Source organism: Dendrobium catenatum, unplaced genomic scaffold, assembly GCF_001605985.2.
Source record: "Dendrobium catenatum unplaced genomic scaffold, ASM160598v2 fragScaff_scaffold_621, whole genome shotgun sequence".
In the NCBI taxonomy this organism is placed as follows: domain Eukaryota; kingdom Viridiplantae; phylum Streptophyta; class Magnoliopsida; order Asparagales; family Orchidaceae; genus Dendrobium; species Dendrobium catenatum.
The window spans coordinates 22,563,120-22,588,916 of NW_021319083.1; the positions used below are offsets into that span (position 1 = coordinate 22,563,120).

Genomic DNA, 25,797 nt, shown 5'->3' on the forward strand with positions numbered 1-25,797 from the left:
AAAACTTTGGTGCATTTGAAATTCACTCTCTAGTTTATTTTTCGTATTTGAAACTCTTCAGATTTAGGAGATTTCCAAATACACCATATATTAATATATATGCAACATTTGTTTCAATTCCTCTTTACTCTTAAAAAGCTGCCCAACATATAATTGAGTAGGGGACAAACTAGGGTGTGATAACATTAAATTAGTAGCCATTTAATTGTAGGTTTTTTTAGGGACTAACCCTAATATATCACTGAGTTATTTATATGAGCTCCACAATTTGAATTGTTGCTTTTAATTGTAAAGTACATAAAGAACCAAAAGACCTCAATTATTTGCTAGTTTTAGGTTGATTACAAACCATGTTTGCCCTCTCTAATAGGGCGAATTATTACGTCCGGTCACCGGTCGTCCGGACATCCAATCCAGACACACCACATCACTCAAATACACTAGGACCCTGTATATTTTGGTGACATGGCGCGTCTGGATTGATGTCCGGACGAATCCAGACACCGGATGTAATAATTTGCCGGCAAATGCCTTAGCATTGAAGCATATGTGGAATCACTATACCTATAGCGTATAGGCCCACAATATCACATAGGTTTGCATATGAATTGTTTACATTATCAATTGTACCAGTAGAAGGTGGTGACCATACTAATATTGCATCATTCTCATTTGCACAAAAAGCTATAGTTGAAATATTCTTAGGAATAATAGTCACACATATAGAAGCCCAATGTTGAATAGGCAAGCATATCTTACCTAAAATAGTCAATATTATAATATGTAAATAGCTAAGTTAGAGAAATTGATAATACTTCACCAAAGTGGTATATGTCCTTCGATTTCATATTAAACAATTATTATCAAACTTTGCCATTTTATATATAAGATCATTGACATAAATCATTACGTGAGGAGTCCGGACATAGAGAACTGTCCAATTTGACTTTGTGAATCATAAAAATACAGTGAGCTAGGATTTACTATTCACCACTGCGATTTTACAGTTCATAGAGACAAAATTGAACGGTTCTCTATGTATGATCTCCGCACGTAATAATCTCCAAATCATTGAGGTCTATAAGTGAAATACTTTTAAATCATCATCATCATCAATCTTTTGCTTTATTTTTTGACGAATGTTCAAACAACTTATACTTTTTGTTTTTATTCTCCTATATACAATATAAGAATGTTAATGTTTATTTTATCTCTAAAAAACACGTTGCTAGTATAAAATATTGCTATTCTTCGAACAGCTCTATTATGCTCTATCATGATTCGAATCATGTTTGAATATATTGAAAAATGAATTAAGTGATGATCGGATCATAATCAAACATATTCAATATATGATCTAATTATATTTGAAGATAAAATAATATCTTATTAAGATATGATTAAAAATGTGCCTAATTAAGGAGAGATTATTCTGTGTGGTGTCTGAACACATCCGGAGGGCAATCAAGATACGCCACGCCACCCATTGCACTGACGTGGCACCTCCGAATTGGCCTCTAGATGCGTCCGGATACCGTACATAATAATTTTTCCTAATTAAGACATAATTATACCTAGTTCATTCGTGGAACAATACTCAAATTCAATCATAATGGGAATAAAATTCAATTATAAATTACACATATATTAACAAATATGAAAATACATCCATTAATACTATTATCTATCTCTGAGTTCAATCTTAGTAAAAATGGCCTAATCTACTTTAATCAAACAAACAAAAACAAACTTATTTCCGAAAGGGGTTTGCTCGGTCATATATAATTCGTGGTGCCAAAATCTCGGAGATAGTGCCGCCTGGAAATATGTTGTGTGTTGGGTGACGTAACGCGTCCGAATTGACCTCCGGACGCATCTGGACACCGCACGTAATAATTTTTCCTAATTAAGACATAATTATGCCTTGTTCATCTTGAAACAATATCCAAATTCAATCATAATTTGAATAAAATTCAAATATAAATTACAAATATATATTAACAAATATCAAAATATACCCATTAATACTCTATCTGTCTCTGCGTTCAATCTTAGTAAAAACTGGCCTAATCTACCGTCATCAAACAAACAAAAACGAACTTATTTCCCAAAGGTGTTTGTCCGGTCATATATAATTCTTGGTGCCGAAATCTCGGAGACAGCGCCGCCTGGAACGGACGGCTGCCATGGGCGAGGGAGCGCCCGAGCGAGGAGTCAGAGAGGGCATATCGAAGCTATCCGTTTCTGTATCGTTGCCGTCTTCCACTGGCGAATCCTTGGAGAACAAAGCTGATTCAGCTTCCATCCCGTCGGCTAGGTTCTCCGCTCGAAATGCCTCTTCAAAATACGATTTTGTCAAGGTTTGTCACTTCTTTAGGTTTAGCTTGCAAGTTTGTGAAAGAGGAGGCGAAATTCTAAGTATATTCGGTGTTTCCTTCTTATTTTTCTTTTGCACGTTAGGTCAAAGTGTGGTTGGGGGACAATGCTGATCACTACTATGTTCTCTCCAGATTTCTTCTAAGCAGGATGCTCACCGTCACAAAGGTTAAATTTTGCACAGTTTAACGCTTGCTTTTCTTATGCAGCTTTCATTGTTGAGTCAAGTTAGGCTTTTAGATAGGAACCCGATCATATCCGAGCAATTCGACCTTGCTCAAGCTCCTTAAAGAGAATATAAGAGAGGAGATACAAGTAGGGGGGGGGGGGGGCGGGGGGGGGATTTCGGGGGGGGGGGTCGGGGAGGGAATTTCATGCATTCATTTGATATGCCATCATCTTAATCACTCTGATTAATTAATCCACTTTTAACTACTAAACTAACTACAATTGGTTCACTTCACTTTAGCTATTCTTCAGTGTATAAGGCTGGAGTTTGGGTTTGAAGTTCTATTTTTCCTCCTTAATACTTGCCTTTTCGCATCATGTTTAAGCTTAAAGTTGGTAGTTGCACCACCTTACTTTTTGGTCAGAACTGAACCTTGGCTTTAGTTATCCTGCTGCCTAGTTGATGAGTGAGACAGAGCCTTTGATCTGTAGGAATATTTTTTGGGCTGATGATTGTTAAGCTTTTTGGCAGTTGACATTGTATTTGATTGGTTTTAGGGCAAGACTGAATATATAAGGGCTGGCTAGTTCAGTCCATTGAAATGTTGAGGCTTTTAGCGATAAAATCTTGAGTGGATCAGTCTCCTAAGGAGTGGATCTTAAATCCATTCGCTCTGATCTAGAGTCGAGAAGGCCTACTTATAGGTTGGATTGATCCAATCTCGATTTTAAGGCTGACTTGGCCTAGTAAATTCTATTTAAGCTTGATCCGAGCTAGAAGCCCATGCTATTTTTGAACTTCTAATCTAATTTTTAGTCCATCATATGTGCAAGCATCAACACATCTCGTTACATACTTGTATAAATGGATATATATACTGGCACACACATGAAAACATATATGTACATAGGTATACATGCATTCATATATGTATGCTTATACTTGTTGGTATGATTCATGCTAGTTCAATTCAATCTAGGCATAGTTCAATTTAAGTTCAATTTAAGTTCAATTCAAGTTGTTCGTTAACAGCTTGCTGATTTTGATCCAAGCTTGATCTGAGTAAAAAATTAAAAAAAGATTTACTTTTTTAGCATATCAATCTTCGAGTCAAATTCCAAACCTATCAATCTTATATTGTTGTGTTTTTGGCGTATCGATGCATGATATTAGTGGAATGGAATCTCTGTCTGGCTGTTTGATTTGTTCCATGTTATTGCTGGTAAAGAATACCTGCTATCAAGGATAGTGCAATGATTTTGGCATTTTCACTTTTTTTTTCTTAATTTAGTCATGGATATAGTAGGTATTGAGGAATTCTAAATCGCTACCATCTTGGGTTAAAATGATATCTGAATAGCTACAATCTTAAGATGTCATCAAACAACAACAGTAGGGCACAAATCAACAACATCAAATGACAAAAAAGATTCAGTGAAACAAGCAACCCTAGAACATACACATGCCAAAAATATAATAGTAGTTCTTAAGTGCTGAGATTGCTCTCCATTTGCATGACATAGTTGCTATTACTACTTTAATTGCAATGACTGCTTTTATCTAACTAATCAATGTTTATTTAGAAAGTTTTGGTGCATTAAGCATTGACTGTTGTGATGATTCACTGGAGTTGTATAATTTTTTTAGTAACCCCTGATTTTCTTCGCTCATTTTAACATCCCAATGCACTGCATGTTTCTAGGATTTGCTTGAAATGATAATTTTCTGAACCTATTTAATTCAATTCTGTTAGAAGTCATTAATTCTAATTTCATTTTACAGATCCCCAATCATGTTGCTATCAAAATTGCTCTTGAACTCAAGAAGCTTCTCATAGATAACAGTCTTCTGGATGTGTATGTTTTCCTAACTTTGTGTGTATTATAATTTCTATACTATTATGCAAAAGTATTCATGGAACTTGGATGCAATAGCCATAGCCTTAAATCCTGATCATGAAAATTCTATATGCAAGATTATTACAGTGTCACCTGAGTCTGTAGATTATAAAAATTATGGCTATTCTTTTTAAGATTCTACAATCCTCTTAGGAGCTGTCATTGCCAATGTAGGAGATTTGCACCATTGCATAAAGATATAGGTCACAAAGCTCTTTATTTTTTCGATTAGCCTTTGAAAGGGTATGCTGCATGAGCTTTCTAAAATGGGAAATGAGTTTTTTTTTAAGTATTAAATTCTGGATGAAATGATATAAACAGGATAAATATTTATGGCACACAACACATACTTCTCTCTCTCTCTATATTTGCCTCCTAGCGAACATGCCAACCTCTTTATCCCCATGTGTCCTGTTTCTCTTTCTCCATCTCGATCCTCCTCCCTTTTTTCAATTCTCTGTCTCTATTTTCTAACACCGTTCTCATAGATGAACAGTTTATTAACCTTTGCTGGCTATTTTGAATGTTAGATATCCGGAGAAAATTGTTAGCTGTATTGCAAAGAATTTTAATGAGATTCTTTGTAGAGTTAATATGTCTAAAGGCAAAATGACTTGAGGCAGAGCAAGGAGCTACTAAAAAAATAAATGATGGATATTAATGAGGCATTATAACATACATGAGGAAGCCAAAATAATTCGAAAGAGTTTTTAAAAATATTAAGAATATAACTTTTGATGATTTATATGTTAGGATAGCTATTAAGAGGGGGCAAACAAGATGCAAATATTTAAATAGGGAAATGAGAAATTTTTAATCAATTTAGGTGTATTAAGAATGATGGTAATTGGTTTCCATTAAAATGAAAGATGCAATAAATGATTTCGGAAAACGTATAAATGAAGTTATTAACATTGATTTTTGGGATTTGATAGGTATGTAGGATTTTGTTTGTATGACTAAGAAATATATTATATGAAAACCCTGAGTATAAATCTTAAGAGGATGCCATGATTAGAAAAAGACGTATTTGAAAACAATTAGAATAAAGAAAATTTAGAGTATTGGCAACTATTGATGCATAAAGTTTATAAGTTATAAAGAAAGATATGTGAGAGCGTGTTTGTGAGAGAGAGCAGGAGCAGTCTAAGAGAGAAGGAACACAGTGTACACAACTTTAATCTAGAGAATATTTAATTTGTCTCACAAATAATTATATTCATTCAATCATCAATAACCATTCCATAATACAAGCTATCAATTCATATTCCCCTTTCTGTCCAATAGCTCTCTCTCTGATGCACACATTCTTCCACTTGCCTCGAACTTGGACCTAAAGCCACTCATGATGCCACCCCTATCCCTTCTCCCCACTTGATGTCATGCCCTATGGAAATTAAGCCCTAAAGCCGCTTCAGCCCTCTTCTCTTTATATTATAATTTATAATGATTATATCTTATAGTGTATGAGTGTTATGATATAGTTGTTGCATAATTAATTTGTTGTAAATGAAAGTCACTTTTGGGAATCTACTTCATCACCTAATTTGTTCGACAAATAATTTTGTTATTTATCATTTACTATTTATTATTTTAAATAACTATCCGTTTTAAATGAATTTAATATGGACAACTTGATTATTAACCTTAATCATGCATTAACAATATTTAAATAATCCTTAATTTTCTTAAGGACTTTTGGATCATTACATTTATGTATCGGAAGGCTAGCGATATAAAATGAGATCAAATTTCCTTGGTAACATATAATGTTGCTAATATTTTAGCTTGAATGAGAGAATAAAATTCTTGATCACAAGTTTAGTTAGCTTTGCCCAACCTCATTCAACATCACACTAAATTAGGTGACTGGGGTGTCTTCTTGAATAAGAATACAACCTGTACTAATACCAAAGGCTATACATGATATCTCAAAAACTTCTCAACTAATTTTACAAAGAGGTATAGCTGTTCTAAACAATCTCCCAAGTGATGTGCTAATTTTGCCAAATTCAAGCAAGCTAAATAGTTCACATGTTTTTTTTTTTTTTTTTTTTTTTAATTTACAAATCAGCCCTTTTAACTTGTCCGGCTTGGTCATATTCAGCTATCATAGCATTTCTCTTAAGTATGAGAAATTGTGGGAGTAGCACGCTTTGTATATAATATCATAAAAGAATAGTTGCAGTGGTTTTGGCAAGTACAAAGGCAAGAGAAGATGCTTTTGTAAGGGAAGCCTCTAAAGGATTCATGCTTTAACTACACCATTGGTTCATCTGTCATAGTGCCTTTTGGAAATGGAATAATCTTGTATATTTTCTTGTGAGAAAAAGCTCAAAAAGGTCCCCCAACTATTAACAAGTGTTTAATTTGATCTTAGAGTTTCTCACTGTCCTAATTTAGTCTTCCAACTATTAAAAATTGATCAAATTTAGTCACAGGACTTAAAATAACAATTAAAGTTAATACCAAAGTTAAATATAAGAGTTTTTTAGGTAGTACAAAGATATGTGAGATTACATTGCTTATGTTGTTCTATGTTACCATTTAATAAATTATAATAAATATAAAAATCAAAATTAAAGTTAATCTACTAAATAATAAGGGTGAATAATTAGCAAAGAATATAAGTTTTTTAAGTAAAATCTAAATGAAAGATAGTTCAAAACTCCAAAACACTTTCTACAAAAAATATTATCTTTTCCATTATAAAATCAAATAGGAAAATAAATTTATCTAGTCGAACAAATATTTCCTAAGATTACAAATTATTTTTATCTTATTGAACAAATAGTTCCTAAGCAGAAAAAAAATAAAGGTAAACCAACCATTTTGCTAATCTTGGTCATCCTTGGATGGTTGTTGGCGTGTCTTGGCAATCGGGGTATTATCCATTAGACCTCTGGCTTTATATTCTCCCACCCTTGGACTACCTTGCTTTGCTCGACAACAGGGGTGTGACTGCTTTGTTTGACTTCTTTGTTGAAATTTGGGATTGTTTTGTTGCTTTCTAAGTCCTTTTGGGTAGTTTATTTATTTTCGTCTTTTAATATTTTTTAGCTCAATTTGGTTCTAATTTTTTGTAAGCAGTTCCCCCTTTTTTAATTGAGCTTTTATTGTTTATTTTTTTCACTATAGTAATGAATGGGCTTCGGCCTTAATTCACCCTTGCCAAAAAAAAAAAAAAAAAAAAAAAAAAAAAAAAAACCGTTTCTCCAACTCATTGTGAATGTTGCTCGTGGTCTCCATCTTTGAATGTTGAAGTGCGTCAGCATGTCGCCTTGCTTGCGATTTTGTCTCCATGGGATTATACCTCACAAATTTTCGTTGTCGTGGTCGCTTGCAATAGCATTCACCAACACGTTGCCTCCACTTCGATAGTCCGTTCAGTTCTGACATAGTGGCTTTGAAAGGTGTTGCGACATTGGTGTTTGGGGAGTTGTGGCGTTGGTTTTAACTTTTTAAATTTTTTACATTTTCCTCAGACATTCCTGCACAACATCAACTAAAACATACATTTTTATTGGAATTTAACATAATAGAAACAAACATAATTTTCACTTAACAAATCCCCCTAGCTTAAGCTATTGCTCATTCTTAAGCAATGTGATTTTTTGATCAATTCTTTATTCCAAATAAAAAGTTGCAAATTTAAAATGATTAAAATATAAGACAATACTTCATTATTTAGATGTGAATTGTAATGATTAAAGTATGAAAAATTTAATTAAGCAATCATGAAGAAAACATCCCAATGAATAATTTTCATTAATATCCAAATTGAACTCATCAACTATAAGTGTAAGTGCGAAGTTTGACTACTAAGTTGGATTGAATATTTTTTTTAGAAAACACTCGCACTTTAGTTAATTTTGAAATTCATTTATAAACCTTCATATGTCAAAATGAATTTCAAAAGGATAGTTGGGTAGAAGTGCCTTTAGAAGATGAACCACATACCCAACAAAAGCAAATGAAATATAATGTATTTATAACATGTACATATATTTTCAAGATGACGAAGCCGTCGTGTCGCTTGCAGTAACAAGTCGTCTTGCTCACGGTCTTCATCTGTAGAAGCACGTTGTCTTCCTCGCAGCAACAAGTCTTTCTCTTATGTGTTTCGTGTCTCCAGGGATTAAAGCGGGAGGTATTGGGGATGATAAGAAAATTTATTTCTTCTAAATTACCCACGACATAAAGCCAACCTTGCAGCTTTTTCCATTACTTTGTTAGAAATAAATGAACGGGGGACAAAATGGGAACATTTTTTAATAGTTGGGGGATAAGATTGGATCGTTATGACAGTCTGAGATTAAATTGAACATTTATTAATAATCGGGGAACTATTTCGAGCTTTTACTCATTTTCTTGCATTATTAGGTATTGTGCAGTAGCTTGCTTACTAAAAGCGAATTTGCATGTTTTGTGATAGCGAGTCCAGTTGATTGCATGCTGAAAAGGTTACCAAAAAGAACTACTAATAGGAATAAATGGTAAGGAAGATTCATAATCTGACCCCTAAAAGTTGGGCATGGCTGAAGTGGATGAATTCTTTGACAATTTTGTCTAAGTTTATAATTTTATTTGCTTCTGATATATTATTCTGATCATCAATTGCAGTTCACAATCAGATTTGGAAGCTAATCTTTTCAAGGTATATTTTATTTGGACCATTAATCCTCTCTACATATTATGTTTGATAAATTGTGTTTGTATTTTCCTCAAAACTTGTAATTAACTATAGTACTATTCATGTTACCTATTTTTCTTGTTTCTTAAAATTTCTTTTTTTTTTTATTATTCCGTATGAGAACTTTAGTTTCCAAAGTTTAATCCAGAGCTTTCATCTCACTGTTCCTGCTGGTTGTATTTTGAGCATTCATTTATATTTTTCTACCACCAATATGTAGGAATGTCATCAATTGTTTATTAATGCAAGTGACATGATACTTTGCATTCTTCTCTTATTTATTGATTTTCAGAAGCTTTATTTGTTTTCCATCTATATACTTGGTGAAATCTGTAACCACATGGAGTAATTTTGTAAGAAATTACATGTATTTGAATCTCTAGCAGTAACTGGGCAGCGTTCTGTGATCAATACGTGGAGGCTTTATCAACTCTTTTTTTTTTTTTGATCAATAATAGGCCAGAGATCTTAGACAAAAATTTCTCTCTGAAGCCTGAAGCTATTGCAAGGCAGGAAAAAATATTTTCTACTTAGTTATTTTTTATTCATTCCTCCAGAGCATCTTGAAAATATATGTTTCATGTATGATTTGCCATGCAACTATGCAGTTACTATTCAAAGAACTTTCTCTTTCCTATCCTGGAACAGTTGTAAAAAATTGTTTTGTAGTTGTTGTGCATCAAGTTGATATCTACGGCATAGTAATAAATTTGACTGAAGCAAATTTGATTCAGCCAAATTGGATCGGCATAGTAACCACAAGTCAACTTAGTTTATTTATGCTTTTGTACATAGGTGTAGAAGCCTTCATGTACATGTTATAAATGCATTATATTTTATGTCCTGTGTATCATCTCAAATCAATTGAAAATACAATAAAATTTAAAATAATAATAACACAAAATATTTAATAATCCTTAAATTTGAAAATATGTAGAAATTCATATAATACAGAGAAGAATATGAAAAGTGCAATAAGCTGTGTAAGGGAAGCTCGAAGACTGAACCACTGAAGCAACTAAAACTACAATTCATTAGGCAAGACCAAAGCGAAACTGAAAGCAAGTTTTAAAACCTTGTAAATTGCCATGGTTAATCAAAACTGAATGTTTTCGCTGTCATATCACATTGAAATTGTTGCAAACCCTTGAAAATGTCTCACTCTAATGAGCAGAAGAGCGGACTAAACCTGTCGAGCTTTCTTTTCCAAATTTAAAAAATAACTGCAAGAATTAATTTAGTTACAGGAATAACATTCTACTCGATTAATGCTTTTGTAGTTGCTTTGTTCTATGGATTGAATATCAGAGCTATAATTCCACAACACTGCCACATTTAATCTTCACATATTGACATATTATTTGGTTACCATATTCTTTTTTCAGCTCATGGAGAGACGAGGATATGGGGAAGAGTACATTAATCGTTACAAGATGATGACCAGGTGATTTGTAGGCATTTATGTTTGTCTTATCATGGAACTTGGATTGTTTCCATATTTCAATATCATATCTTATCTGATATTTCCTTTCTGTGCTTATAATACCTGAGAGTTGTATGGATCACGTCAAGTTTCATGGAAATGATCTAAGATGTTAGTTTTTTTTTAATGGGAAATCATGTTAAAATAGTCCATGGACTATTTACGGTGTCAGTTTAAGTCCCAAACTATCTAATGTGTCCAATTCAATCTATTGACTCTTCAAATAAGATCCAAAATAGTCTCTTGGCTTCTTAAGTCTGGTCTAAAATAATCCAACAAAGAGACTATTTTGGATTATATTTGAGGAGTCAAGGAACTAAATGAAACACATAAAATGGTTGGGACTATGTCCCCATACAAATAGTCTAGGGACAATTTTGAACTTTTTCTCATTTCTAATGTTAAGGAGGGGTGTCTCTGGTTATTTGCTGCTTCAATTGTAATATAACTAACCTGACAAGCAAAACATTTTGAAAAGGATGAGGTTGTGCATGGCAAAAATTGAAAAAAAAGGTCTTGTGCTTTAAGAATGGAACCTTACATTTGTGGACCAAATTAGGATATGAGAGCCGTAATATCAAACTGATACTCCCAACTTTGTGCTAGCATCCTGAAGTTGGTCATATAAATTATCTGTGATTTATTTTATAGAGTGCATTTTTAGTTTCTCTATGCCACATAGCAATAGTAGATGTATGGAAATATCTTAGTTTAAAGGAAACTCGAAGAGAAATTTTCCACTTTTGCTTTATCATGGGAAAGATCAAATGCTTTGACTAGTTTTATTATAATATATCTTATTTTATTCCACATGTAGCAAGTATCTAACTGACCTGCAGTTTTGTTCCATCATCTAGCAAGTGTTATGTTCAAGTGGACTCAATAGAAGAGCCACCTCATTTTGTATTCTCGTTCTTCTATTTTGCGTTTAAGTCATTACATGATAACTTGTTAGTAGTATGATGAAGATTGTTTATAAACATTTATGTTTTATAAATCAATCAAGTTATTAACTTCATCGGAGTTGTATAATACCTATTTTGACCTTCCTTTTCTTGTTATGATAATTGGAGTCCTCACATGTCTGTCTTGTTCATTTACATTCCTGCGGAATTTACTTCATTATCAACCTTAAACTTTTTATTAGCACTACTCACACACACCCTTGCGTTGCAACTTGCAAGGAAGGCTAATGAAAACAAAAATTAAATTATTATTGATAAAATGAAATTGAACTATAATTGAAATTGAATTTTAATTTCTTGAGATGTATTGGTATTTAGCCATATTTTGTTAAATCTGACTCTAGAGAAAATCAATTTTAAAATATAGAATTTATTATATATATATATTTTTTCATGGTGATGTCAATAAAATTAGATGGTTTCGATTTGCATTATGTTTTTTTAAGTTTAAAATTCACTTTGTAAAAACAATTTGCCTTGTAAAAATGGTTATTTTTGTTTGTTTCCCAGATAAATATCTTTAAATATTTAATCTAAAATTGAAAAATACTTTTATTTCAATTTGAAGAGCTTTGCTTTTGTTGCATAGCTTTACTTGCTTTTATTTTGGTTTTGCAAGGTAGTTTCCATGCGCATATGTTAAGTGGCACATGCCACCTCAACATACATTTGCATTTCAGCTTAAAATATCACCCATGTAGTTCTAGTATTATATAGAATGTATTTTGTTAGGAGGTTCTGTGAAGTGAATCATATGGTATAATTGGAATAGATGTTATATTATAGGTATCATAGTGGCCCTTGTATGCTGTCTTGTTTGTTAAAGCTTTTACTTTTTTTTAAGCATATTTATAGCTTATGGTGATCCATGGTGATGCTTATAATGGAAGATCTTTGAATATATATTTTTGTGATATTTATCAAATGTTTTAGCATATCAAAAGCTTTATTATGGTATTTTTACTATTGGCCTCTAATTGCTCATACTATAGGTTTCATCACCAACGAGTGCCTTTAGTTATTCTTGTGTGTGGAACGGCTTGTACTGGAAAATCCACAATCTCCACTCAACTTGCCCAACGTCTTAACTTGCCTAATGTTTTACAGGTGAATGTTTTCTTTTACAAGTAATCTGCAACTTGAATTATGTTTGTTCCTTTTTATAAAAGATTTGCACCTAATTTTTGTCAAATTGCACAGACAGATATGGTATATGAGTTACTACGGACATCAACTGAGTAAGTTCTTGACTAATTTTCCATTTCAAGTCAGGACATGAGAATACCCTTTTTTATTTTTCATTTTTTGACGGTCATCATCTCCAGAATGACATATCTTGGTATAAGTTATCATAATTATCAAATTAAGGTTCTGTGGTAGCTAAAATCATATTGCATTTTATATTTTCTTTCTTGATAAGTGAAAATTTAATGTACTGGACTTAACTTCAATTATTCGTTGACTATGGCTATAGAAAAATTTGGAACTTAACTTATAACGAAGAGCCCAGTGAGTTCCCCTGCAATCAAGACCAAAATTCAACGCTCCACCGTTAAGAACAAAAAGGAAAGTTTAAATGAAAAACCCATAAGAAGATCACATAGGATACAAATTTTATGTGGTTTGGAGACATGGTTTAAAATTGTGCAATAAGAGGAGTGCCTCAGCATAATTTTAGACTTTTAAGCCTCTAAGCCTACACAATGAGAGCTGGCATTGAGGCGTATGCCTCATGTTCCCTAAGGCGTGCCTCGCCTCATGTTTTAGAGGCGTTCGCCTCTTTAAAAAAAAAAATCCTAACCTAATAAGATTCCACAATTGGTCTGTCTGCTCGGTACCGCTTGGTATCGCTAGGTACATGCTCGGTATTGCTTGGTACCACTCGGTATAACAATGCTTGGTACCACTAGGTACATGCTCGGTACTGCTAGGTACAGTTCGAACCCCGCCAGGAGGCAGCATCCCCTTAGACCCCCGACTGTGCGACATATTGTTGTATTCATTGCTATTTATTTTTGGAATTATATGTTAATGAAAAGAATACTATAATTTGGGAAAGATAGAATTTGAGTTGAACTATATTTCATATTGGCTTATTATTGGGATATTTTGATTTCACTTCATATATTTTGCCTTTTTATGTTTTATATTTTTTACTCATTAGTATATAAAAAATTTATCATTTTATATTTACGCAATCTTTTGATTTTGAGGCTTACGCCTCAAAATGTCTTGAGGCTTACGTCTTGCCTCAGGAACGAAAAACGCCTCAATGCCCGTTACTCAAATTTGAACATTGTTTGGAGATAAGTTTTGCATCCATGAGTTCATGGATTTTACCATGTTTTTACGGGTTACAATTGTGGAGTTGAAGTTTTAAATAGAAGTTTAGGTTTGTTATAGTAATGATAAATTTACACCTAAAATATGCTAATGAATTTATGCCTAGAAGATTTCCTGGGAATTGAGAACACTGTACTCTTTTTTATTGGGGGAGGGATAACCAGTTGGGATTGAGGAAACTGTAAGAAACAAGCTCCAAAAAGGCTTCCACCCCGTAAGAATGAAATAAAGAGTAAAAACATTGAAATACAGACACGGACATAGAATGAAACTAATGGCAACCTGGAACATAAAGGAGTCTCATTTTTTTCTTAAATCCTTTTGTTCGGGTTTATTTGTGTATACTGCCTGATACCTTAATATTTCTATAAGTTTGCAGCTTGTTCTCTTACTTCCCATTCAGCCTAAAATGTTGAATAACTTGGTAAATATTCATCATTCATGCTCTATGCAGAGCCCCATTAGCAGGTACGCCAGTCTGGGCAAGAGAATTTAATTCATCAGAAGAACTCATCACAGAATTCTGTAGGGAGTGTAGAATTGTGAGGAAAGGTAAATGCAAAACTTTTATTCTGACATGTTGTTTCAATGTCTTTTTAGCTATTGGTCTCATTAGTAAGTTACTTTTAACACTGAAATGTGTCATTAATGTTTCGTTTGTGATGACTTTCTTTTTGCTTCATAAAGCAGCTTTCTAGTAAAAAATTAATTAAAATTTTTTACTAGAAAGCTGCCTTATGAAGCAGTAAGAAAGCCGTCCCAAACAAAACCTAAGTTATTCTCTGCTTTTAGTTTCTTTGCATTCATTCCTGAACTAATTACTGAACTGCTATTAGGGTTGGCTGGTGATTTGAAGAAGGCAATGAAAGATGGGAAGCCTATCATTATTGAGGTTGATCTCCACATATTTAATGTTTTCCAAGTAGGATATGAAGCTTGCAAAGCATTCTTTAACTATGCAACGATCTTTTAAGAATTGCAACTATTTCATTGCATATTGGTTTTTAAATAAATAATGTGGCTGAAATTTTGGAACGAGCTCTAATAAGGTCAAATGGCATGGATCTTCTCCCAAGATTCTATTTGCAAATGCCTTTCCATTGAATGATGCCGATTAAGGGATGTTATTGGTCTATATTATTGAATATTTCAGAATTTTCCATATTGCAGGTGCACTCTCACTGATATTTTTTTTTTTCGGTAATTCTGTTTGAAGTTCTCATTGAATGGTAGTTGTATCTCTGCATCAGTAATACTATTTTTTAGTGTTCAAGGGCCGTACGATAATACTTCAGCCTTTAAATAACTGTAGATATTTGGATCAGTGTCATGAAGAAGATGCTGATAAACATTTTCTTATATGCCAACAATATATATATATATATATATATTTTTTTGTGATTTTTGTTTATTATTTATACATTGCTGGTAGTCTATTCATATGCAACCATCAAATAACATTCTGACAGATCATAATCTGGAGATTTTCTCTGGATTGTATAGACTTTCTAATATAAAAAAAAAACTATTGCTTTGACGCAGAAAAATCTCATGATTTGATAGAAAAACTAGAAAAGTATATATGATTAATACACAAAATTTCAACCTTCCATCTATTTTTTTGGTCCTTATGAAGTCAGTTTTTTAGTCCTTTAAAGAGATAGGCATTGGCCTTTAAAAGAGAACCACAAAATTAAGTGTTGCAGAGATGAGGATGATTAGGTGGATGAGTGACTATACTCTTAGTGATAGAATGCGAAATGAATATATACGTGAAAAAGTTGGAGTATCTCCAACAACAACAACAACAAGGCTTTATTCCACTATGTGGGGTCGGCTATGTGAATCCTTTTTCTCCATTGTGTCATGTTAATAGTCAAATTCTCATCTAAATCTGATAAAGAAAGGTCATTTTAAATATTTTCTAACCAAGTCTTTTTAGGACTACATCTACATTTCTTAACATAAGTCAAATCTAATACATCTACTTTCCTAACCAGATCATCAGAAGGCCACCGTTTTATGTGACCAAACCATCTAAGGAGACTCTTTCTAATCTTATCTTCCACTGGAGTTACTCCAACCTTTTCACGTATATGCTTGTTTCATATCCTATTTCTAAGAGTAAGCCACTCATCTACTTGAGCATCCTCATCTCTCCAACACTTAACTTAATATTATGCTTCTCTTTTAATGGCCAACATTCTGCACCATAAAGCATTGCAAGTCTCACTACCATTTTATAGAATTTTACCTTAAGTTTGGGAGGGACTTTTCTATCACACAACAAGCCCGATGCATTCTCCACTTCAACCATCCAACCTGAATTCTACTAATAATATCCCCATCTATTTCATTGTCTCTCTGAACAATAGACCCAATATATCTAAAACGTGTACTCTTATTAATGACTTGATCGCTCAAAGTTACAATCCCCCTACTAGATCTATTATTACTAAACTTACACTCCATATATTCAATTTTAGATCTACTCAAACAAAAGCTTTTAGACTCTAAGTTTGACCTCCATAATTCAAGTTTACCTTTAACTCCCTTTGTAGTCTTATTGACAAGAAGAATATCATCAGCAAAAAGCATACACCAATGTACAGCCTCTTGCAAATGTCTAGTGAGAACATCCATGATTAAAGCAAAAAGATATAGGCTTAAGGCTGATCCTTAATGTAATCCATCTGAAATAGGAAAATCCTTGGTCAAACCACCTTGTGTTTGAACACAAGTAACAGCTCCCGCATACGCATTATCCTTAATGACTTGAATATAAGCATTATGAACTACTTTCGTAGGTAGAACTCTCCATAGCACTTCTCTTGGAACTTTATCATATGCTTTCTCTAAATCAATAAAAGTCATATGTAGAACCTCCTTATTCTTTATGTATTTCTCCATCAAGCCTCTCAATAAATGTATAACCTTCATGTCCTAAGCATTTCTACACCTTGGAATATCATCAGGTCCAACAACTTTTCCACACTTCATTTTCTTTAAAGCCATCTTTAACTTCATTTTTACTAATACGCTGATAAAAATAAAAAATTTTATTTTCATTTTAGGTGCTAAGGTCACTAAAGACAATCATATTCTCCTAATATTCATTGAAAACTTTAGCAAAATATCTTTTCTATCTTTGTTGAATATCTTATTCTAATAAAAGCATTTTTTGATGTTCATTTTTAATACACAGTTGGAGTATCTCTAATGATAGATAAGATTAGAGGGAGTCACCTTAGGTGATTTGGTCACATAAAACATTAGCTTTTTGATGATTCGATTAAGAAAGTAGATTTATTAGATTTAACCTATGTTAAGAAATGTAGAGGTAGATCTTAAAAGACTTGGTTAGAAAATATTAGAAATAATATTTTCTTATTAGATTTAAATGAGAATTTGACTCCTAACACGATATAATGGAGAAATATGATTCATATAGCTGACCCCATGTAGTGGGATAAAGGCTTGTTGTTGTTGTTTTAAAGAGACAGACAATTCCAACCTTCCAGCAGTTTTCTTATTTCTTAATGAATTTTCTGATTCCTTTTTGTCTGTTTAAGATAGATGAATATATAGAAAGAGATAGGCTTTGTTTTTGTCATTAGGACAGCCAATTACACCCTTCCATCAGTTTTCTTTGTCCTTTTCAAGTTACCTATGATACCTTTCTGATGTGAGAGCTCCCTTGCTGTGAACCTTGGTAATCTTTGATGCTCTTGAAAGTGATTCTTTGGATGTCTTGTTTATTCGAACTCTAATTTGTTATGGGTTTCAATGATGCATTCCATTTTTTATGATTGCGAAATGAAGGTATTTGAAGATTGTTTCACTGATTCCTGAATAAGTTTCTTGTAAATATTTAGAAGAAATTTCACTAGGCCACTAAGAAATTTATGGTTCACTGTGCCAATCAGTAGTTGAATCCTTGTTCTTTTTGAGAAAAGAAAATCTCCATTGTTTGGAAAAGTCTTATCATTACCTGAATTGCATCATAAAATTATGCTCCAGGCCTAATCATTGCATGCAAAGTTTGTTGACAAATTAATATTCATACATATTGTTTTTATAAGAGAACTATTAAAACCTCTCTATTGTATTTCTGCTTTTCTCGCTCAGTTGATTCAGGTTTTAATATTTTATATTTCAAACTACAAGTCATGATTTTCACAGGGAATTCATTTGGATCCTAGCATCTATTTAATGGATGAAGATAAAAGGGAAATTTCTCTTGTTCGTGGCGAGGACAAAGAACATGGAAATGCCAAGAGTGATTTTCCTGCGGAAGAAAAGGTAAAATGTGCTTCCACCAGTGAACTCAACTCAACATGCATAGATAAGGAAGATAAGGAGTGCTATTATGAAAGGGAAGGCATTGAGATCAACAATTCTAGTTCACATTATTTGGATAATAAAAAATGTCCAGAAAATCCGAGCCATAAAGAGTCTAACACTGGAGAAAAAGGTTTTTCTCTTATGAAATACAGTTCAATCTTTTTTGCTTGGCCATTCTCTTTTATTTCTTTTTGCAGCAGCTCTTCTACAAATGTTGGTTTTTCTATTGATACTTTTTACATACTTTCTATGATTACTGCAGATGAAGGTCCAAAAGATCCAGATGCAAGAAGCATTTGTCCTGTGAATAAAGCGAAGCCTGCCGTTGATCCTATTATTGTACCGATTGTCTTAAAAATGGCTGAATTTGATCACAAGGTTTTGATTTCATTTATTTTTTTAGATCAGCATCATCATTAGCACAATCCCAACCATTTGTTACCTGTTTATGAATCTTTGTTCCCTATCATTCGTTTCCCTGATGATTTTCAAATTTGAATAATTTTTCTTATGCTTTTTAGCATTCATCTTTTTCTTCATTGAATAGTCTTACAAATCGCTATTTGAATATTACCCGTGCACAGTTGATGCCTTTACTGTTGAGCAATTTATAGCCCATTCATTTCATTATTATTATTTTTAAAAAATGGAAAAGTTGGATACGCTTCTCATTAGATAACTAAAGACCATCTCATGAAGATGTTTACCTCCACATTAAAACCAAAAGAAAACATACAAAATAAAATAAAAAAATACTTGAAAATCATTACCTACCTCTGTCAAATCCATTACATGAAGATCTGCCGCTGCTACAGTCGAATATCTGCGAACGGTGCCGAAGCCAGAAGCCCATACCCGCGTGTGAAGGCTTTGCCTCCATCGTTGCTCCCGCTTGCGTTAAAATGAGATCGAAGCCTCAGACGTCGGATCCCTGCTTCCTCTCCCTCATTTCCTTCACACGACTCCATCCTTCTCTTCAAGGTCCGACCTCACCTTCAATCCCCTTCTCCATCATTGATGAGGGTTCATAAATTTTTTAATTTTTTGAATTAGAAAGGAAGACACCAAAACCTATGCTCTGATACCAAATTGATGCAATAAAAAAATTGCCAAAATTTACACCTTTCACTTACAACCATAAATCGACAAAAAACTTAGATAAGACAACCGAACTAATCCAAACAGGGGAAAACAGAAGGCCAAGGGGCTGTCCAGGAGCAGCCGCCGAAGGGCCACACAGGGAACTGGAAAAGGCAGCCATGAGAGACAGGAACGGGCACCACAGGGAAACGGAACAAGCAGCCAAGGGGGGAAGGAACCATCCACGAGAAAAGGAGCCAGGTGGGGGAAAACGAAGGGCCACAGAGAAGAGGAAAGAGCAAGAATCCACTCCACATAATGAGCTAAAAAGTAGGAGAACTTCCCATAATAATGAGCTGAAAAAACAGCAGCTCAAGCATTAATGAGCTGGAAATAGCAGCCCCAAGAACACAACAAAAACTGAGTAGCCAAGCCCAAATCGAGAAGCAACCAGCAGCCCAAGAATTTGGCACTGAGTTGCCCCCCCTTTGCCTACATCAATCATCCATTCCCCCATCATCCGCTTTAAGTGCTAGGTGCTAAAATTTCTATTTTAAATATCAAATTCCCAAATTCCTAAGCCCATGCTGCTAATATATGCCAGATATATGTAATCTTTATGTATTTGATTGACGACCAACCTTAATCGAAAGTTCTCTCTCGTGATCGGGACGGGTAATTAATTATAGGGGCTTGCGCCTATAGAAAACTAGAACTCAGATCATAAATTCATCGCAAAATGAGGGCGAAATCTCTGGGCAGTGTCTTATCTACAAATCCATTTACCTTCCAAAATTTACCCCAGAACTTAATCCGTTAAAACTCCCCCGAAAAAGTAGTGGGGGAGGTCGGGGCAGAATTTTTGGAGCCCACAGATTTCTGACGACTCCACTGGGCATTGATTTCTCTTTCCATCTTTGGCTAGTCGTCTAAATACTATAGTAGCAGTTAAAAAAATAATAATACTGAGTTCTATACGGTGAATATCAGGATGTGACACTTACTATATATATCCATAAAGCTGTCACTAAAAGGTCACAATAGAGGTAAAAGCAACCATCTATTATGATGGTAAAGCAAAAAAAAAAAAATCAAGATATGTATGGTGAGCATCGGGGTGTGACACTTGGACGCATATCCAAGAATCCACTGTCGAAAGGTCCTAACATAAGGGAAAATAAATATAGAGATCAACACCCCTAGAAAAAAAATAATATACAAAAGATTAGCGTAACATCTAATGTGTACCCCTAGAGATCTGACATTAAAGAAATTCATAAAAAGTGGGTCTTGAAGATGACCCCTATTGATAATATTCTCGATGGTTGACATCTTGAAGAATCCTTAAAGAAATTCTATCATTTTTCAACTACATCCTTTCCGACTAAGGACCCTCGCCTAACCTTCATTATGGCTGACTTATCCCTTGATGTAGCAATTTATAGATTGACCATCATATCAAATGAGACACTCATCAAACAAGCTCCAAGGAGAATGAGATTGGAGATTGAAGAACAGGTTATTGCAGCTCATAGAAGCGGGCTTCATTCATGAAGAAAAATATGTTGATTGGATCATTAATATTATCTCGGTAAAGAAGAACGGCCAAATTCGTATATGTATAGATTTTCGGGACCTCAATAAAGCGTGTCCGAAAGACGATTTTTCACTTTCGGTGTCAGAGTTATTAGTGGATAACACATCCAATTACGATATGTTTTCCTTCTTGGACGGATCGTCGGGCTACAACAAAATAAAAAAAGATGTATGAAGATGAAAAGCACAAATCATTCAGAATGCTCATCGACATATTCTGTTACAATGTCATGCCCTTTTGCTTGAAGAATGCTGGTGCCACCTATTAATGGGTGATGACGCACATATTTGACGAGCTATTCATCAAAAGGTTGAATGTTATATAGATGACCTGATCTTTAAGAGCATGGATCGAAAGGACCACCTTAATGACCTGAGGATAGTATTCAAGAGAACTGAAGATGAACCCCCTCAAGTATGCATTTGGGGTATCCTCGGAGAAATTTTTGGATATGTTCTTCGTCACCGAGGAATCGACATCAACCCCAATAAAATTAAGGCGATCACGGAGATGCCGCCACCAAAGAATCTTCGACAACTTCGCTACTTGCAAGGTCAACTGGCTTTCATTCGCCGATTCATATCGAATTTGTCGGATAGGTGCCAGCTATTTTCAAAGCTGATGAAGAAAGATGTCTGTTTTAAATAGGACGATGAGTGGAAGGAAGTGTTTGACAGCATCAAAAGATACTTGTTGAACCCGCATTGCAATGCCAATTCCAGGAAAACCTCTTATACTATACACGACAACACTAGAAGAGTCCCTCGGAGCATTATTGACCCAACACAATGAAGAAGGAAAAGAAAATACGCTCTACTATATCAGTCGAAGGCTGATTGGAGCAGAAGTACGTTATTCCCCAATTGAAAAGCATTGCTTGACATTGATCTTTGCAATCCAGAAGCTCCGCCACTACATGCTGTCACACAAAATTACATTGATATTAAAGATCGATCCACTGAAGTTCTTGATGACAAGGCCAGCGTTGATAGGTCATTTAGTCAGGTGGGCAGTAGTACTGTTGCAGTTTGATATCACGTACAGGCCGCAAAAGACGATGAAAGGACAAACATTAGCCGATTTTCTCGCCGCAAATCCTATTTCGATAGATTTTCCACTCAATGATGATTTGCCCGATGAGCATATCATGCAGGTCGAGGAAAATGATAAATTACAATTTTGGGAGATGTACTTTGATGGGGCAGTGTCGATTAAACCTGCCCTACCTTTAAATCTTGCAAGGGCCCGAGCTGGTATCGGTCTCATTTCCATAGCAGCTGAAGGAGGCATAATGAGGCTTTCTTTCAGTTTGACGGAACCTCAGACCAACAATGAAGCCGAATACGAAGCTCTAATAGCAGGACTAAAGATTGCGATCGATGTCAGAATTCAAAATTTCCAAATCTTCGGCAATTCTTAACTTGTGATAAATCAAGCCCTGTGCATCTATTAGATTGACAAACTTGAATTGGCTCATTACCACCAGCTAACTCTCGAGCTTTTGAAGCAAGTGCCAAATGTTAGAATAACTCAAGTTCCTCTAGGTCAAAACAACAGAGCAGATTGTCTGTGGCTAAATTAGCCAGGACTGTGGAGAATACATACGAGGAAAGACTTATAATAATTATGGTTCATAGTCGTCGGGTCTTAGAGCTAGCAATCTTGCAGTTCTTGCAGGTAGAGGGAATACCAAATTTAAGCCAGCATGATACAACCCCGGTTGATCCTCAATCTCCCCAATAAATCATTCTTGAAAGATAAAGTCCCAATCTCTGTAACGTTTGAAAAGTTACGAATTAAAAATTTTACCAAAATAAAATTATCCTCATTTTTTGGCAACAGAAATATAAAAATTTGATCAGAAAATTTCAAAAGCACAAAATTATTGGAATAAGAAATATGATAATGGTTCCTTACAATGAGACGAACAAATCTCCCAGTAGGGACAACTGATGAAAATCGCTCTACAACTTTCAAACCCTAAATCTTCTTTCCTTTCTTCTCTTTTAATTTTTAAATTCTATTTATCTGTATGGCCGAATGAAGGGGAGAAAGGGCTTATAATGGATTAGTTAATGGATTTTGATTTTATAATAAAATAATAATAATATAATTATTTAATTTAATCAAATTCTTATAAAATCTTTTGGGGCTCTAAAAATTATAGAAAAATACCAATAAAATAGCCCAATTTATTTAGAAAATTTTGATGAAATTGGTTTGTAAAACAAACACCTGATGGTTCCAAAACCTCTACTTGTACCGATAGGAATTATAGAAAAATACCAATAAAATAGCCCAATTTATTTAGAAAATTTTGATGAAATTGGTTTGTAAAACAAACACCTGATGGTTCCAAAACCTCTACTTGTACCGATAGGTGTCAATTTTTTAAGTATTTGCATCAATGCCCATAAATTACAAAAAATAGCGTAATTAAAGCACTACAGTATCTATGCCATAACGAAGACGGTTTGTGATTTGGACTCATAATGACTCTTGAAAAAAAATATTTCACTGGTTTAAAATACGGGCTATTACATGTATCCTATAAATAAGCTTGGAATAATGTAATGAAATTCAATATGAATTTCTCCTAAAATTCTTTTTTCTTCCTTTCTTCTTGCTCCCATTCATTGATCTTTTATTGTCGAGAAAACGTAAATTGCCGTATGTCATCCCTGCTGTTGCTATTGCTCCTTGGAGAAGTCATATTTCACCCAGTAGCCACCATCCAAGCATTGTGTGCTATGTAGTTATTGCTGCCACCAAAACCCCTATTGTCCAACACCTATAAATAGTCCCCATGTGCTATTGTCAACTAAAAATAATAAGCAAAAATAACAAACCAATTGCTCTTTGTTGAAGGGAAGTCAAAGACAAAAGGGTAGTTGCAATCTAAAAAAGCAGAGAGCGAACATAGAGCTGTTCTTATTGTTTACAAAAAGAAAAAGGAAAATCCGAGAAGGAAAGTCATTTACAATGATAAATCTAAACTTGAGGTACTATTAATTTGATTGGCAATTTAAGATTGAATTCACCAAAGTAAAAATGATCATGGTGTGGTCAAGACCGTATACAATTATATAACGAGGTACCTTTAAACATTCAAAAATATTTAAAAGGAAAAAATGTCTTTCAAAAGAGAAATAGGGCAAAGCTAAGCCTTCCATTAATGAAGAAGCATAACGAGCCATACTCTTACCAATTCGAGCAAGAATGAGATAAGAAGTTGTTGCCTTTTTAATTTTGTAAGCTTGAAAGAAGAGACATTATTCTATAACAAAGCTAAATCATGCCTACACCTAGAATATGATTTTGGATTTTAATAGAAGTGAGTTGGAACATAACCAGTGATAATCTAAAAGGCTTCTGAAGATGAAATGTTATTCAAGCTCTATGATCTATGAGGCTTTCAAAATTCTAGTTTTTGAATTGAGTTTCTAAATCTCCTAGAAAGTTCCTAAAATATTAGTTACTAAACATAATAAGGCGATATACTTGGGAGTTTGGAAAGGCAACCTTACCTAGGATTAAGTTATGATTTAACAGCAGTGAAATCCTGCTAAAACAAGGGCCCATGATCAGTGTTTTCAATGTGCTAAACATAGTGTTCCTTTTTTCATCAATGCACAAAGCCCAAAGCCCAAATCCAAGTGTAGTTTTGCTTACTAGAGTGCTCATGAATTATATATCAGAAATTCAAATATTATGTTCATATAATAATCATTTAATTCACCAAATATAAACCATATAATTTACTTATTTTAGACAAATATAATCATACATTCAATAATATTAATTTGTAGTATTTAACAAGAGAAAAGGACCAAAATGGTTCCTGAACTTTTTGCGACCAAAATGGTCCAAACTCTTTTGATCCTTAAAAAGAGGCATATTTGGTCATAACATCAAATTTTGGGGTTAATAGTGTAAAATGAAAGGGTATTTTAGTCATTTTTGATTAAATTATTTATTAAATATAATTTTCAATAATTGTTTTTTAAAAAGTTTATTGAATATTTCTTTAATAAAAAATTGATTAATAATTATAGTTTTAATTTAAAAAATTATTGATAATTCTAGTTTTATTTTATAATCATTATAGACTAGAATTATTAATAATTTTCTTATTAAATAAATATTTAATAATTTTTTTTAAAATACTTTTACTTGAAAATTATGTTTCATAAATAATTTAATATAATAATGATCAAAATACCTCTTGATTTAACACCATTAATTCCAAAATTTGATGTTATGAAATCCAATCTCAGATCTTATTAAAACATTGAGTGCAATACTATTCATAATGTTGACCCATATTAATGGACTAGACCAATGATGATGATGATGATGATGATGATGATGTCATGATATATTTTGAAACATATTTGTTCTGTTTACATTATGTTACTTGAATTTTGGCTACCTCATGAATGCAGGCATTATTGGAAGAGTGGATATCCACCAGAACATATGGGGAAAACTGTCCCGTCCAGGTATTGTGCTACCATGTTTGCAGTACAAAGTTACTAGAAATTAATCACAAAGTATATTTTTTCAATAATTTTTCTACAATTTAGATTAGGATCCTAAGCTTGGGCTACATGTCAATACTACATAGCATACGCTAAAGCTCATCATATTGTGTTGCATCTTTTGTGCTATTGGTATAGCAAGGTGTAAATTGTTAGTTGATATGCTTCTTGATCCATATCAAGTAGGGGAAGACACCTTTTGAGTAGCTGTAGACTCCAAGAGAAGAAGAGGGGAAAGAAGGGATACTAGAGAGGGAGAAAACAATAAATTATTTATTCCATAAGTCTTTCATTATAATAGGAAAGGT

The 25,797-nt window shown here is 33.6% G+C and overlaps 1 protein-coding gene across 1 annotated transcript in view; it reads left to right on the forward strand.

Moving 5' to 3' along the window:
- The first annotated feature begins 2,082 nt into the window (after nucleotides 1-2,082).
- LOC110092375 overlaps nucleotides 2,083-25,797 on the forward strand; it is a 36,078-nt gene continuing 12,363 nt past the window's right edge. Inside the window, exons 1-12 of the mRNA XM_020816894.2 lie at nucleotides 2,083-2,360; nucleotides 2,461-2,544; nucleotides 4,328-4,401; nucleotides 9,067-9,100; nucleotides 10,522-10,580; nucleotides 12,577-12,691; nucleotides 12,785-12,822; nucleotides 14,382-14,479; nucleotides 14,764-14,819; nucleotides 18,110-18,401; nucleotides 18,534-18,649; nucleotides 25,394-25,450. Of these exons, the coding sequence (XP_020672553.1) occupies nucleotides 2,187-2,360; nucleotides 2,461-2,544; nucleotides 4,328-4,401; nucleotides 9,067-9,100; nucleotides 10,522-10,580; nucleotides 12,577-12,691; nucleotides 12,785-12,822; nucleotides 14,382-14,479; nucleotides 14,764-14,819; nucleotides 18,110-18,401; nucleotides 18,534-18,649; nucleotides 25,394-25,450 (1,197 nt within the window). The 5' untranslated portion in view covers nucleotides 2,083-2,186. The remainder of the gene's footprint in view (nucleotides 2,361-2,460; nucleotides 2,545-4,327; nucleotides 4,402-9,066; nucleotides 9,101-10,521; nucleotides 10,581-12,576; nucleotides 12,692-12,784; nucleotides 12,823-14,381; nucleotides 14,480-14,763; nucleotides 14,820-18,109; nucleotides 18,402-18,533; nucleotides 18,650-25,393; nucleotides 25,451-25,797) is intronic.